This window comes from Eurypyga helias, unplaced genomic scaffold (genome assembly GCF_000690775.1).
Source record: "Eurypyga helias isolate BGI_N326 unplaced genomic scaffold, ASM69077v1 scaffold36776, whole genome shotgun sequence".
Lineage (NCBI taxonomy): Eukaryota > Metazoa > Chordata > Aves > Eurypygiformes > Eurypygidae > Eurypyga > Eurypyga helias.
The window spans coordinates 1-16642 of record NW_010257890.1 but is presented as its reverse complement, the minus strand read 5'-3'; the positions used below and the strand labels follow the sequence as shown (position 1 = coordinate 16642).

Here is a 16642-nt window from a genome sequence, read left to right as displayed (position 1 = left end):
TAGCCTCACGACCTGACATGTGTCTTGCCCAGCTACGGCTAAATACGTGCTAGGCCTGTTGTTTGGCAGGAGGACCCTCATTAGACCTGGTACTTTACAGCCACGGATGTTCTTCTAAGTAAATGTCCCTTACCATCCAAGTAGTGGTCTTGCTGGTAGATAGATCTTCCTTAGTCCCTGAGAAAGGTAAATAGTACTTGTGGAAAATACTTGTGAAAAAGCAAGTGATAGGTACCAATGACTTTGCCTAGCTGGGAAAGATGAGTCCCAAGTCACGCTTTTGCAGATATAGCTTGGGTATAGACTGGACCTCTGTTTTCTCAGTTCAGTTTTCTCACTTGTCTTCTGACCTTTGGAACCACTCTTCCTTCCCTTTCTCTCATGTATTTCATCTTGCTGTCACACACACACCCCCACCCCCCAAATTTAGTATGTTCTAACTACAGTAAGCATTAATTTCTGACTTAGACTGACTCAGTGCTTACTCCAAGGAAACTATGGTTGCCCTTTTTAAAGTAATCTTATTCCTAAATAAAATGTTTATTAAATCAGGTAGTAAATTGCCTTCATTTTCCTACTGAACTACTACGTGAGGATCCTCTACGCTGTGTGTTATGTGTTGGGGGACTGTTGAGCAAGTCTCAGATGCCTATTGAATAAAATAATTCTCTCATAATAAGACATTTCTTTGGGGAAAAAAATTTCCATAATTTTGATGAATGATTAATGCAGTTATAGCTGATGCACAATGTAGCAAGCTTGCAGAATTAACACCCATGTAGTTTTATCATGGGTAGGAGGGAGAGGAGAAGGAGCTAGTTTTTGAAGGTCTGTATTCTGATCCCTGATTGGGTGACTTTAAGGTCACTTAGTGTGGATTATTTTTCCCTTTGATAGAGTATCTTCCTTCCCTTGTAAGTACTTGTTCTGTTGCTTTAGTTCTAACCCACATCTGGTCAGGCTCTTGATGGGTGTTGGAAATAGTATTAACAGAAAATCCACTGTGGATAGAAACCGGTGAGGCCTTTCTCCTTTCCACCCAAGTCGCTGGGAGGTAGGAGTAAAGGAGCAATGCAGTGCTAGTTGTGGCTGTCGGATTTGCAGTTTCCTGGTCTCAGTCGAAGCTAAAGAGGTCACGGAGCGCTGCTGGTTTTGCTCTTGGCGTAACATCTGCTTACCAACGGAAGGTCAAACGTGGTGGGATTCTGCTCTGTTAGGTGCCTCTTCTCCACTCTCTCAGTTACATCCTAAGGAGCATATTTGTCCTGTGCTGGGCAAGATTGCCCTTCTAGCAGTCTTCTGATGGATTTCCTTACATCATTTTATATTCTCTAGATTCTGTGTCTGTAGTTGTTCAGCCATCTTGCAAAGAGTGGTGGAAAACTTAAGATGTTATGTCTTTGTTTTGTATTATCTCATTGTTTGGATACTGCCACTGCCTTGTCTAAGCTGTATTAACATATTGTATAAGCACTCCTAATCCGCCTCAGTGGATACGTATATCCATACATCCCTCCAAGACTTAAGCAGGCTCAGTAACCTGTAGTGAAGTGACGTCAGCTGGAGAGAAGCTGGTAAAGGAGAGTGCTTCCCTAACTCCTGGAGGGGAGATGGAGGCTTGAGGGTTAATTGCAGAGTCTGGCTAGGAGCTGCTTCTCCTTTAACTACTGAAACAGAAATATTAAACACAAGAGTATTGAAATATTAAGAAGATTAAAAAGCCAGGCTGAATTAACTTGATTAATTTTAAATAAAAGTGTATTTGATTTGTTTTCTTACCAGAGCAGTGCCTGTTCCAGTGCTGTGATCGGTGCGGTATCACAAGCAAAATGGAATAGAAATACAGTTTTCTTGTTGAAAGGAAACCCTGGCACATTAAAGAGAACATGTGAATAATACTTACCTCAGCTGCAAATATTATTGAAATGCTTCTTAGTCATAAACTCCTTTGAAAGATTTCTCCCCCCTCCCGCTTTCCATCTCGACGTCCGCTTTGGGTAGTGTCCTCCGTTCCGCATCATGCCGGTGAGACAGTTGATGAAATGACATCACTGGCAATATTCACACTCTCAGTGACATGGTATCTTTCGCATACAAATCCCACATACCTAAACAAATCCATGGATTTTCTGTGTTCACTCTCTTCCTTCCCTTCTGCTATTTTTGGATATGTTTTTTTTTTTTTTACCTTGCTTGTGGCTGAAGTGGGATAAGTACATTCCAGTGCTGAATTCCTACCTTACACGTTCTTTTCCCGTGGGTTTCTGTGCTGGAGCGCTGGCTCTAAAAGGTTCAAGAGTGCTTTGTTTTTCAGTTTCGTGCTCTCAGACTGTTCTTTGTGTTTTGATACTTGTAGAAACTTAACCTCCTATTTCTAAGCTGGCTGCATTCTGACGTTTGCCTTGGTGCTTGTGCCAAGTGTTCAGCAAGCAGGCATGAAGAATGCAGCTCGGCGTTGGCAGCCCTCAGTGCCGTACGCTGACCTCTCTTGCCAGTTGCCTCAGGCGAGTTACCAGACATTTGCCATAAATTGCATTTAGTAGTTGTATGCAAACAGCAGTTAAGTTCCAATTTACTGCAAGAAAAAGCATGGTTTTTATAGTTTAAAGCTGATATCGAGGTGTAACAGTCTGTATTTTTGTTGCTCCCAACTGAGAAATGTAGCACTGCTGCTTTTTTTCTTTTGGATGACAGTAAAGGGTAGCAGCGTGCGTCTGAGCGGGATGATTGTGACTGGTTGGCAGCTCAGTGTTCTAAATAATACAAATCAGATAGTTTTCAAGAAGTGTATATATAAAGTCCAAAAAATACAAATGAAGCTTATGCCAGTTTCTGTACAGACTGCATAAAAAACTCAGTTGGCCTTTTGCTGCAACAGCAAATTTTTCCTGCGCACTAAAAATAAGGGGTTTGTTTTGCATCTTGAATGTGGTTTTCTTTATGCTGCATTTGGATTTTTATAAAATCCACCAGCTCTCAAGTAAAGACCATTCCAGGCTTTGGGAGGCAGATTTTTTTAAATGCTTTTTTTGATGCTGTCTGTCACACTTAATACTCCTATTTAATTAAGTTGATACAGGGTCAGATACTCCTTAGCACTTCATTTCTTTCCATCTTGGTCTCATGTGTTTTTGTGTTTTGTTACCCTGTTGGGAATGCAAGTGTCAGTAAGTATTTAGGATGTGTAAACATTGTACAGGTCTCTTCTTTTAAAAAAATAACCTGTATTGTTCAAACAATACATGAAATACCTCTGTGTTTCTGTAATGTTGTGATCTGAGACAGAAAGAAAAAAAGCCCTTTTAGAAATACGTGGGGAAAAAATTCCTCTGAGAAGAAAAGCAGTGAACAAAACCCCATCAGTTACAAGTTTTAACCCTAATGTATTTCAAAGCGGTATTCATTAGACTAGATAAAAAGCAGAAAGAAAGAAAAAAACCCAAACCACCAAACCCAAGTTCAATGACCGAGGTAATCTTGATGTAAAAAGTCTTCCAAGCTTGCCGGCCTGTGCAGGAACCCAACTTTTCATCCCATCACCTTTTTCTGCACTCTGGGGAACGCCAACATGACCGTTACCATGGAGTTGTCCGTTGGCGATTGCCTTCTCTGCTCAGATCTTAGCAGGATGCAGCGGCGTGTTCTTGCCCACTCCTGCCAGCACTGTAGCCGTCATCTGGTGCCCACAGCTAATGGTTTGCCTGGTGTTGTAGGTACATTTGGTGTAGAGAGCTACCTTCTAGCCTTTAGGATTTTTCAAGCAGAAGGTTGCTGCTAAGGTATTTGGAGTCTCCACACTTGGTGTTTTTGTGTAAGATTGTGGGGTTTTATTTTTTCCACATGCATCCCTTATTTGCTTTTCCCTAGTAATCACTTTTTTTCTTGCTAAGCAATCCTGGCACTGCCAGGTGCTGCGTCCTCCAGGTTCTTGTGCTGCGAGCTGATGGATTGTAACCAGAAACCGTGGCAGAACACAAGTAGAATACCCAGCATGCTTGAAAATCATTCTTAGAAGGAGAGGGAGGCAATACAACCCTTGCGGTCCCTCTGTGCAGAGGAGTGGCTGACCTGCCTGACCTTAATAGCCACCTGGCAGAGTGTCCATGAAGGATCTGGGCTTGAGCTGCCCAGCAGCTGGACGGAGCTTAGGAGCTGCAGGTTGAGCAGCCCGTGTGTGCTGCTGGACAGCGGTGTACGAAAGGAACAGGCCGTGTCTGGTGGTGGTACTGGTTACACCTGGAGCTGGCATTACTCAGGGTTTTTACTGGCTTGGGGTGCAGAACAGGACTAGTGCACAATAGATCATCTAACTCCATACTTAGAGACACCATTTCCTTGTTAACTTTCCAAGAAGCAAGTGTTGTCTGAACCCATATGTGATTTCTTGGGATTCAGAAGCTCGTCCCTTGAAGGTGGCTTTGGGAGGATGTGGTTCCGAGGCACAGCAGTGCCTTTCGAAGGGGAGTGCTGTTGGTGGCTTGTTCTAGAATAGCTATCGGGGACTGCCTGCGGGCATCCTATAGGCCTTGGGATAAGGTTAGCCCTTCTTCCTAGGGGGTGAACATGGGCCAAACAAGTTGTTGGTCTCAAGGGAGAAGGGTATGGGGAGTGGGCAGTCTGGGAATGAGGGGGTGGCTCGGAACTGTAGAAGAACGCGTTTCTGCAAAGCAATCGGGTCGGTTTTACGGAGTTTGGTTTGGTAATTGGGCACACAGGTGGTGTTCAGGCAGGGGCTCGGCAAGTGCAGAAATGCCCTGGGTTTCACTGCGCCAGCTCGACGTCAGCAGTTCAGCTTCAGCTGACTCTGCTTGGGGCGGACTTGACTGTCTCGTGCAGTTTCTCTTTATAAAATGCTGTGGGATCTTACCTAGCAGAAAGCCTTGACTTTCTGACCCAGCAGTCAGCCTTATAAGGGAATCTGAGATGTCGATTATTGTTTTCTTCTATCCCCTTTGAGGAGCACGCTTCCTTCAGAGGCTTACAGCAAATTCTCGGTTTCTTCTGAATCAGCGGTCCTACTTTTTACGAGGCAGTAGAAGAGCAGTTATTTTGAAGGTTCCATTTTCTACTTTTTGAAGAAATGACACGTTCTCTGCTGTCAAGCGATGTTATGGTCTTCTAGGGTGTAGTGGGCAGAGTTCAATTAATCTACTGGTACCTCTTCTGTTCCTCTCTGAAACTGCGTGTTAGTATATCCAGTGGGACACAGGCAGAGATGAAGGAGCCTTCTCTTTCACTTCCATTCATTTCCAAACAAGCTACACAGTGTATGGTATTGCCTTCAAGAATTAAAAGCATTTTGTACCAAAATTCCCTTACTGTTGAATAACAGAGCTTCCTGAAGATCTCACTGACTGCACAGTAACGACTCTTGTTTGCACCTTTACCTGGCATCTGAAAGGGCAGTGATGAAGCTTCCCTTCATCGTGTTGCTGTAGTTGCCGCATACTTGGGACTCTAAGGGAAGTTGTGTGAAATAATTAAAAAGATATCAGAACATGTAGTGTTTTAATTGAAGTTATATAGCCCATTAAGAAGATTAAGACTTACTTAAGTAACACAACAGTGAAACAGTTCTTGGATGAGGTGCCAGTGAGGGTGTCAGCTCAGAGAAAGTTGGGCCCCTTTCCTTTCAGGTAAGATGTTGTACCTGTCTACCTGTTACCAGTTCATTGAACAGGTCATCTTTTGACTGATGAGGGCTGATACTGCTAAAACTAAAGCTGGAGTCACATGGGTAGTTTATACTATCCATGGCTGTGCAGAGCACAGAGGCAGCCAGGAGGAAAGAATAAACGAAGATTAGTTCACGTTACCATTCAACCATGTGCTCTTGGACGTGAGGGACGGCGCAGTTGTGGTGGTTTGTCAGCGGCAGGTGCTGCCCTGAATGTCGCGTGCTCTGGTTTTAGTTTGGCCCACTTGCAGCTGCCTACTGGATACTCTGGGTTAGAGCTTCCAAGAGTTTGCATCCGAGCCATCCATGAATTAAAACATGTTGCTTGGCGATTGTCTACTGTCTCCAATAAGAGATGCTCCCTCTCTTTCAGTTGTTCAAAATGGGCATATAACACCATTAAAAGTTCACCTCAAAGACTAGGTTGAATTTTAGTATGTTTTAGTATGTTAGTATTTTAATGTTCTAAAACTGTGTCATAAAAAGTGCTGGGGAAGGACTGACGTGGTTGCTTTGCACGGCCCTGGGATGAACTAGAATTGGACAACTCACTGGGCAGGTGAATTTCTGGTGGAGCAGCTCGTTGTGCTGTTACGCCAGTGCTCGTTGGCACAGCGGAAGCAGCGTGCCTGGGATGGCTTTGTGGAATGTCTTTTGATTCTGTCTTTTTTCCATAGCTACAGTGCTGATAAAGCTTTTGTTTGAATGCGGTTTTGTTGTAGGCCCGCTGCTGCTAGTGCAGTGTCTCAGTGGAAGTGTGTGCTGTTGGAAAACAGGGGAGGGGGGAGTGGCGTTTACCAGTTGGCTACTCAGACCAATTACTCCTCTCCCACATTCATACATACGTATTATGACCAGTTATTTCAAAGAAATTTAGGACACTTCTTCCCAAATAAATCATATTCTTACCAAATGTACATGGTTCCGGGCCTGAAAATAAGTAGGTAGCCTTCTCCATACCACTGTCCTTTTCATATGGGACCGGTGGGCTTTATGGCCTTCTTGAGGAGTCTGATCCATGGGAGCCGCTAAGGAAACCTGATATTCAATGCTGTATCCAGAGGTGCCATTTTTTCTTGGCATTCCATGTGTAGTAATAAGTAGCAATGCAAACACAGCGTCTTTGAAACAGTATTTTATGTTTTGGGGAGAAAAACAATCTATAGTGGCAGTAGCTGTCTTAATTAGCTGTAGAAGTACTGATACAGTGTCAGTTTGGGTACTGTTTCCTTTTAAATGAGGGTTGTATTTAGAGGGGAGGGAGGGAACGGAATAGCCTGCGTTTGAAAAAAAGACCTTTTACAGGAAACTGCATGTTTTGTGCTCTAAGGGTTATTTTGAAAGCTGCAACATACACAGAAACAGGATAGCGGGTTTTGAAGTGAAAGCCTATGCCAATCCTACGGTGGTTCGGTGTGAAATCCATCACGGCCAGACTGGAGGGATCTATGTTCATGAAAAAGGAAGAGGACAATTCATAGAGAACAAAATCTATGCAAACAATTTTGCAGGTGTTTGGATTACCTCAAACAGCGACCCAACAATAAGGTACCATTTTCCTCATTGTCACTTTACTGCTGAGAAGGGGAGATTGGAGGGGGATGGGGAAAGTGCAGGTTTATTTCATTTATTTGTAATGAACTGTGAATACTCCTGGAGATGTAAGAATGAAATCGCTGCCGGTGTTCTGCTGAACTGCATTCTCAGTCTGTGTGTGTACTCGGAGGTGTGTGTTTCTCAAAAAGCCGAAGTGCAAGAATCCTGTATTTTACACCTGAGCGTTGCACGGTCCCAGGCGCTACAAACACCGTACGGCATGGCACAGTGGGTTATAATGGCGTTGTAATATGGCCACTTTTGTTTCTTAGGGGCAACGCAATTTTTAATGGGAATCAAGGTGGTGTTTATATCTTCGGTGACGGAAGAGGCCTTATTGAAGGAAACGACATTTACGGTAAGCCAGTTTGCTTTTTACAACTTGAACGCTGAGAAAAATGACTATGTAAGTTGCATTAAATAACGTTTTTGTTAACAGGTAACGCATTAGCAGGAATCCAGATTCGAACAAACAGCTGTCCCATAGTTCGACACAACAAGATTCATGATGGTCAACACGGTGGAATTTACGTAGTAAGTATGACCTGCTGTCGTGGTTTAACTCTGGCTAGCAAAATACCACGAAGCCGCTTTCACAAATGGAGAAAAAAAGAAATAAGGAAGCTCGTAAAATTGAGATAAGAGCTATTTACTAATTAAATCTAAATCAATATATACAAGTACTATTACTAATAAATAATTAAAACAATAGTAAATAAAACATATGATACAATATGATACAATTCCTCACCACCCACTGACCAATGCAGAACAAAATACTGAGTAGTGAGAGTCAGACCCAGAGAACCCGAGGGCCACAGCCTGAGCGCTGCCACAGCAGACTTCAAGCAAACCCCATCAGCGATAGCAGCCCGGGAAAACTAAGCAAACCCGCCAACTCCCTCACGAACGAGCCAGCTAACGCAGGAGTCAGGGTGAGGATTAGCAAGTGTACGGGAGCGAACAAGAGAGAGTAAGGGAGAGAGTAATGGCGACCGGACCCCCTCCTCGCCTCTGCCCCCAGCATGACGTACTATGGAATGAAACACTCCCTTGGTCAGTTTGGGCCAGGTGCCTGAACTGTGTGTCCCAGCCCTGCCTGTAGCGAGACAGCGAGAGCTGGGAATGCAGCTGCAGGATCCGAAGAAAGACCTTGAATTCAGTGCATGCACTCCCCAGCGTCAGCTGAGAACTCATCAGTGCTGCTCTCTGCATCCAGGAACAGCTTCCCAGCAGCCACGGTAAAGAGAGTTAACTCTCTCCTGGCTGAACCTAGCACAGCCTGCGGACAGGCATGCTGACCTGTTTGCTCTTTCCATAAACCTTGGAAAAGGGTGCGCTATGTGAAACATTAGACTGTACCTACAGTGACTGAATTTCTTACATTATAAACGAGGTTAATTGCAGTAGACTCAAGCTGGTGCTGATATTTAAAGGATGAAGGCTGTTAAGAATGTCAGTAAATTATTTCTATTCCAGAGTAAAAAATTTAAAATGGGATAGATGACCATTTCTTGGATAAAAGCTTGTTGCAGGCTCAGTTTGCACAGTAGTTATCATTATTTAAAAAAAAAAAAAAAAAAAAAGGGAATCTGTTCTGTTTTTTTGGCGTGTGATGTGTTTACCACTGACCTCCATAAATATCGTTTCTTTTGCCTTCAGGATGATAGACATTGCAATTGCTGTATGCCTGTGCATTGTAAAAGGGAGGAATAAAGCAAATCTCCAGCGTGCACAAGGGCTCTGCTAATGGAGCTGAAAGAGCTGTCAGGCTCCCTCAAGCAGTGCCGGGGTTTGGGAAGTGCTTGCCTATCTTGCTGCCAAAAATGCTCCACTCCTGCTGCGAGTGTGCAGCTCCATCCGTTCGCTCTGTAAACTGAACCGGAACAGCTTACCCTGACCAAGGCTGCTGTCCCTTTACTTTTAAGCGCAGACATGGGGTAAATAGTTCCCTGAAGAGGCCGTGCCAGTTTTTGGTCAGTGTGGTGGACAGGGCTGGGTGTAGGTTGACGTGCCAGGTGCTACAGCCTTTATCCGACTGCCTGGCACCGGGGAGGTACCTCTTCCGCCAAGCAGAGGTTTGCAAAAACTACTGCAGAGCCTCGAAATACAATGATTTGCCTGCAGAGTGGTCTTCATTTCACGGCAAACACTCAGGATCATGATGTATTCTTACTTCAAACCAAGAGGTGTGGGGGAAATATGTACTGGGATAGAGAAGAATGACTTTGCTACCATAAAAGGTGTTGGGGAGGGATGGGTGCAGCCAGACAAAACAGCGTTAGCAGGTAGCAGGGTTTCTCAACTCTTAAATTGTCTTGTATTTAGCATGAAAAAGGACAAGGCGTGATCGAGGAAAACGAGGTTTACAGCAATACTTTGGCTGGAGTCTGGGTGACAACAGGGAGCACTCCAGTCCTGAGGAGAAACAGAATACACAGTGGGAAGCAGGTGAGTTTTCGCTGCGGTCGCAAGGCCGGGGAGGGGGACATGAAGAAGAAAGTTCTATGGTTTTATACTTTATTACTCTGGAACTAATAATGTAACTCTTGATGCGTTAGGTTGGGGTTTATTTTTATGACAATGGACACGGCGTGTTAGAAGACAACGACATCTATAATCACATGTACTCAGGGGTTCAGATAAGGTAAAATGTGTTCTGATTTTGTGTCGGAGCAGCCGCAGCTCGTTTTGTGCTCGTTCCTTTCTTGTTTTGTTTCTAAAAATAACTGGTTTTGAAACCCAGTGATGTCTGAATACCGCTTCCACTTGCAAGAAAGCTCTCACTGGTACAGCCTGGCTGTTGACTAGAATGTGTGTCCCTTGAAGTCTGTAAAGCTGAAGTATGTTTGCATGTCTGGAAGTAACCGTGTCCCCGTGAGATTTGCAAGCAGTGAGGTCTGTTGGGCACTTCTGCAGGGGCACTGCTGGACGTTTGGCCTTGGGAGACAGTAAACTGCTCTAAACGCCTTCTTCGCTTACATTTCTCTCTAGAACTGGAAGCAACCCTAAAATTAGACGCAACAAGATCTGGGGTGGTCAGAACGGTGGTATTCTTGTCTACAATTCCGGTGGGTTTGCCTTCTCGCGTTTATCCACAGTTTATGTTCTGCAATGTTATCTCTGATCCTTTTTGATTTTGTTTCTTTCCACCCTTCCTTCAATTTCAGGGCTTGGGTTTATAGAAGACAATGAAATCTTTGATAATGCAATGGCTGGCGTATGGATTAAAACAGACAGTAATCCTACACTAAGAAGAAATAAAATCCATGATGGAAGAGATGGAGGCATCTGTATATTTAACGGAGGAAGAGGTAGGTTTTTTCCCTTACTGGCATACAGTGAATATTGTGGGTAAGTTTAATTTCAGGTGAAGCACTGTCCTTTTTAAAGTGCTCTTTAGAAACCCAGCTCTTGTCTTCCGAACTAATAAAATAGTTAATAACCAACATACACTGATGCTTTTTAGCCTTAATTACATCAGTAATTCTGAAATCCATGGGAGGCAGAGGAGTAATTAATCTCATCCAAGATGACTGTTAGATTGCTGCTTAGGACAGTCCTTTTATCCCATCTGCTTTGTAGGCTTTGCCACTTGACTGAAAGGCAGTGTTGGATTCAAGTCATGCACCCGAAATCCTGCGCCCAAACAGTTCAGGCTCTGCCGGTGGCAAAGACTTGGGGGAGAAAAACAGGCAGACCCTGAAGGAAGGTGTATCTGTAGTGACAGGACAGGGGGTGGTGGGTTTAAACTGAAAGTGGGGAGGTTGAGATTGGATATCAGGAAGAAGTTCTTCCCAGAGAGGGTGGTGAGGCACTGGAACAGGCTGCCCAGAGAAGCTGTGGATGCCCCATCCCTGGAAGCGTTCAAGGCCAGGCTGGAAGAGGCTTTGAGCAACCTGGTCTAGTGGAAGGGGTCCCTGCCCATGGCAGGGGGGTTGGAACTGGATGGTAAGGGCCCTTCCAACCCAAACCATTCTGATTCCATGATTCTTTGAATCTCTTGTGTACTCATAAATTTAGAAGTGGTCCTCCTCTCAAACCCCCAGCTGTTGGTGTCCTGCTGGCATAGCACCTCCCCATGTTTGGTGGATAATCACTTGCTGCAAACGAGCTTGAGGTTAAGCGTGTTAAAGGAATCCTCTCCTGCAGTCGCAAACGCCAGTTAGGCTTTGCTTGGGCAGGCTGCTTGTTTTAGGAGACAGGAACCAAAGGAAGTTAGGAAAAACGGAAGAAGATTTTGGGAAGTGAAAAGCCTTAGTGCTTCCCCAAGAGTAGAGTGGACTTTTCTGTGACGGTGCCTACGGCCCCAGTTCCTGTGCTGTGCGCTGAAAAAACACACAACTCTACGCTGAGGATGACTTTAAACTTCTGTGGCAGCTTGGGTACTGTTGGTGGGCGCTCCCCAAAGGGACGGGTTTAGCAGGACGAATGGTTACCGGTCAGGAGATGTCGGCGAGGGGCTGAAGTGTCGTCTGCGCTGGTCTGCCCTAGGTCTTCTGGAAGAGAACGATATCTTCAGGAACGCTCAAGCCGGTGTCCTGATCAGCACCAACAGCCACCCCGTGCTAAGGAAAAACCGAATATTTGATGGATTTGCCGCAGGTTTGTGCCATTTAAACCCAGTTTCGAAGCGCTGGAGCTTCGCGTCAGCTCTTCACAAGGCTGACGGAGTTTCTTTACCCCGCAGCATTGAGACGTTTTGACAGAGGTTGGGATGTCCGTCAGTGTATTCACCTGAGCATTGGGAATTGTAGCCAGGATATCTTTACAGCAGTCTCTGGAATTAGTAGCATGCTGAAAAACACCCTCGTTTTTCAGTGAAATGCTTTTTCATTTTTCCATTCTAGAAGTAATTGATGAAGTTGTCTGGGACGGATTTATAGCTGCTGTGCTGGATGCTGGTTTGCGTGTTAGATCGCTGCCTTAAAACCGAGGAAACAGAGCAAATACACAGTTGAGAGATTTGAGTCGCACCTCAAGTTTAACTTTTTCTCACTCCACCAACTTGTAAAACTATTGAAGTGAGCATTTCTGACTCCCGGAGGGAGAAAGGACGTTTAATGGGGATTTTTGTGCCATGTACTGTTTAATGATCGCCGTTCCGTACGTTTTGCCTTCATTCCATTCCAACCAAAACTGCCTTCTTGAGCTGTCTCCCGTCTGTCTTTTCAGAAGAAGCAGGTGTTCTGGGAAGAGCCTCTAAAGGTGATGTTGGAGGGGTGGGGGGGAAGGATAGGTTGCTGTCAAGAGCAGTCCTGGATGAGTGACTTGGAAGACACGGGGTTACTCATAAAAGCTGAGATTTAAAGAAAGGAATTTTAGGTGCCCAACTTGAGAACTCTCTTTTTTGAAAGATACTGTAAAAAGGGTACGGTATGTGCACAAGAACTCTCAAACGTGCGTGAAGACGACAGCTTTAAGCATCCAAAAATCGTGTCCCCCTTGGCAGCACCTGATGGCAGCACCGTCCTGCTGCCAGATAACCTCGCGGTGTCCTGTTGCTACCAGCAGGCCTGCAGGCCAGCTCCAGCTCCTTGACAGGGCTCAACAGCCGCAGTGGGACCGGTTGTGTGGCAGATTGCAGCATCGTTTTCCTTTTTCCCCCGAGTTTATGACGGTTTAAAAAAAAAAAAAAAATTACCAGTCTGCAGTTCATGACGGGGGTTCAAACGCACCATCACTCGGGATTTACCTTTCCCTCTCTTCTCTCTCTTTCCCCGACCCAACAAAGGCATTGAAATAACCAACCACGCGACCGCAACATTAGAAGGCAATCAGATTTTCAACAACCGCTTCGGAGGTTTATTTCTAGCGTCCGGTGTCAATGTCACTATGAAAGGTGAGCCCGCGCCCTTCTCGGCTGCTCCTTCCCTCTGCGCGTGTTTTGGTTGGGTGCTGCTTTGGGGGTTTGTCGTACCTGGTTTTTTCCGGGTTTGGCTCAGGTTTGGTACCACCTGAAGGTGAGTTGTAACTAAGCCGAGCGATGGGAGGTTCCTTAGACAGCCAGACGCTTTCAAGGGTAACGTGATATGGTGGGAAACTCTGTCATTAGCTCCTCTGTCTCAGAACTATTTCTGAACTGGTTTCTGGTCCTCGGCCCATCTCAAATTCCAGTTCTGAGTCAGCACAGCGGAAAGTCTCTTGTCACCTACCTGAAGTGCCCGGTGAAGAACCATGGCTTGGCGGATCAGAAAACAGGAATATTCAGTCCCAAATCAGTTTTTTTCAGAAAACGGCAGCAGTTGCTGTATGGGAACATGATTCCCACGTGTGGTGGGAAGTGTGTGTGAGACACGATCCTCGGGGAGGAGAGGGTTGGTTGGAAGGCCAGGCAGCTCCGGGAGGTTACTGCGGGAAGCAGGTGCTGCCGTTTGCGGGGGTTTCACCCACCCGGCAGCGCTTTCCAGCCTGTCGTTCCTTGCACCACGTCACCGGCTCCCGGGTGTGCGGGCTGCGGTGCTGCGGGGCGCAGGCAGAACGGGGTTGAGGTGCGCTCCGAGGCTTGGCAGGCGATGCAGGGGGTGAGCAGGAATTGGGGATTATGGCATTCGCCATGCCTCGGGCACAGCGTCTCAACGCTGGAGGCGGCTAGTTCCCGCTTCCCTTGTGCTGGCAGGAGCCACCTTTTTGAGCACGAGCATTGGGGTTTCAGACCCCCCAGCAGAAGGCCCGAGCCTGGCAGGCAGGCTGGTTTCTCTAACCTTCGTTGGTGGCAGGGACTTGAACGAAGGCCGGGTGGGTGTTTCAGGCAATGCGCCGCACCGGCTGGGCCTCTGCCCGGTAACCAGCACCGAGGCTTCCGTACGCTGAAACGCCAGGCTGAAGCGCAGGCATGGAGCCAGCTGTTCTAGCGGGCTTGGCTCTTAAAGAGGGTGGGGGGGGGCAGTCTGCTCGAGCACCCCGAGTCAGGTGTGATTAGTTCTTGGCTTTCTCCCTTCCCCCACCAGATAACAAGATCATGAACAATCAAGACGCCATAGAAAAAGCTGTCAGCAGAGGCCAGTGCCTGTACAAGATATCCAGCTACACCAGCTACCCGATGCACGACTTCTACAGGTAACCAGTTCTTTCCCTCCCCACAGCAAGGGTTGCAAATTGGCGCCGTCTCTCCTCTAGCGAGGCCCTGAAAACGGCTGCCCCGTGCCCCTTGACACACGAACGTGTCCTCTGGTTCAGCCGGTTCCCAGTGCCTCGAATTTCCCGTGGGCTTGAGGAGAACGTGCCGGCACTGTGCGCCTGAGCCCGAGGGGTTGCACAGGACGGCCTTGTCTGAACGAGCGGCCAACAGCCTGCCCCAGCTTGCGCACGGCCCTCGAGTTGCTCAGGCCCGTGCACGGCCTTCGAGGGCCATGCCCCCCGTCTCCGCTCGGCCTAACGCCCCCCACTTCCCTGCAGGTGTCACACCTGTAACACCACAGACCGCAACGCCATCTGCGTGAACTGCATCAAGAAGTGCCATCAAGGACACGACGTGGAGTTCATCAGGCACGATAGGTACGTGTCGGGGGAGCCTGTCGAGCGCTTCCGACAGCGCGAGGGGAGCGGAAGCTCAAGGGCTCTCTCTCTCTCTCCCCCTAGGTTTTTCTGTGACTGTGGTGCTGGAACGCTGTCGAACCCCTGTACGCTTGCGGGAGAGCCTACGCACGACACAGATACACTATATGACTCTGCTCCGCCTATAGAATCCAATACATTACAGCACAACTGAGTTTCTTTCAGAAATAAAGCCCTGCCATTCTAATACCATAACTGTTAAACCCCCTTTTTTTTTTTTTTTTGGAGGAAGTTATACTTGCCCATTTCTGCAGAAAGAGACTGTGCTAAAGCGGATGTGTGAGGTGTTGACACTATGGAGCTCAACCTACCAAAAAAGAAAGTGGCAATATGTTGACTCAGGATAACAGAACTGGGCGTTCTAGCATTACTGTGTAAACAGAGACTCTGAAGGGACAGAAGTGAAGACAAATAAACTGCAATTTTGTACAGATACCAACTTCTGAAGGCTGGTGTTTTTACGAGTAGCATTGAAACGCAGTCCGATTTGCAGTAGTACTATTCTGTAGACAAGCAGCATTCTTTGTTGCTGCCTTTATGGACATGGGTACCAATTGCTTTTGTAACATGGTAAAGACAAAAAAAAAAAGTGAGCTAGCACTTCTGCATTTCTTTTGATTTTTTAACATTTATTCAGATTGAGAAATATGATTTTAATGCTTTAATCTCATGTAGTTTGTTTCTAATTTCAAGCAAAAAAAAAAAACCCCAACTCTTATTGTACTTGAATGTGTCCTGTTTTGTTAGCACACCTAGACTTGCTGTAACTGTACTCATGTCCCAGTATGTACGTTCTTTCTATGAAAGAGAAAACACTAATCTTAAATTATATCCAGCAATTTTTCTGGTCTCCTCTGAAGTTAGAATAATCTCCTTCCCCGGCCCCAGCAATAGCCTGTACTCAAACCACCCGGCCGAAAGCGAAACGGAAAGCGAGTGTTTTAACGAGACTTCCTAGCCTCGGATGCACTATCAGACAAAGTACCCCCCGCCCGAGTTCGTCAGTGAGATGTTACCAGGTTTTCAAGTACACGGTAGAAAGTCTCCTCAAAACAGTCTTGTACTTTACTCTGTTCATAGTTTTTTTTGAACAGTCTGGACATTACTTAACGTAACCTGCTGGAAATCGCAGCAGTTTCCTGCTCTGATGAAGCTGAGACAAGTATATCTACAGCCCTCTACAGTTTCATAGCTTTTTTTCCATTTATGTGTATTGGTGACAGTGGGTAATCAACAGCCTGAAAGTGTATGCATGTACCATAACATCTAGACTTAATATATTGTGGAGTACTCAATAACCATTATGTAGAAGGTAGGTAAGAATTAAAGGGTTTAATTTCCTAGGAAAGACAATGGAAAAATGGTCATTTTTAAAAAATAAAGTTTATTAGAGCATAACGTTGTCTGATACCGCCTTTCTGACAAAGCACCTGCGTCCTCAGAGACGGTCGATCATCGCGGTAAGTTTCTGGACAGCACGGGCGTCGTCGGTGGCGCCGTCCACCACCCGGCACAGGTACCTAAGGGGAACGGCGACATCGGCACTGGGCTCCTCTGGGCGTCCTTCCATTTGGCTCGGCTCACTGCCCGCCCCGAGCTCTTGCCCCATGCGTTGGCCCGAGGCTTAAACTACCGCCCTCCCCTAGTGGGGCCCGAGGCCTTCCCTCCCTCCCGCCTGTGTCAGACTGCCCCCTCTGCCCACGAGCAAAGCCACGGCCCGGACTCCGAACGGAGGCGGCACAACGTGCAACCCGCGAGCCGCGGCCTTACCTAAATACTCTCAGGGCGACGGTCGCTTTCTCAAACTCCTTC

General features: G+C 46.4%; 1 protein-coding gene across 1 annotated transcript in view; it reads left to right on the top strand.

The window, feature by feature from the left end:
* The window catches only part of FBXO11 (F-box protein 11), a 37985-nt gene extending 21757 nt beyond the window's left edge, over positions 1-16228 (top strand). Inside the window, exons 11-22 of the mRNA XM_010154188.1 lie at positions 7008-7225; positions 7546-7631; positions 7713-7807; positions 9602-9724; positions 9835-9920; positions 10268-10344; positions 10444-10587; positions 11768-11878; positions 13008-13115; positions 14224-14332; positions 14672-14770; positions 14855-16228. Coding sequence (XP_010152490.1) covers positions 7008-7225; positions 7546-7631; positions 7713-7807; positions 9602-9724; positions 9835-9920; positions 10268-10344; positions 10444-10587; positions 11768-11878; positions 13008-13115; positions 14224-14332; positions 14672-14770; positions 14855-14984 — 1386 coding nt within the window. The 3' untranslated portion in view covers positions 14985-16228. The remainder of the gene's footprint in view (positions 1-7007; positions 7226-7545; positions 7632-7712; positions 7808-9601; positions 9725-9834; positions 9921-10267; positions 10345-10443; positions 10588-11767; positions 11879-13007; positions 13116-14223; positions 14333-14671; positions 14771-14854) is intronic.
* Positions 16229-16642: the final 414 nt, after the last annotated feature.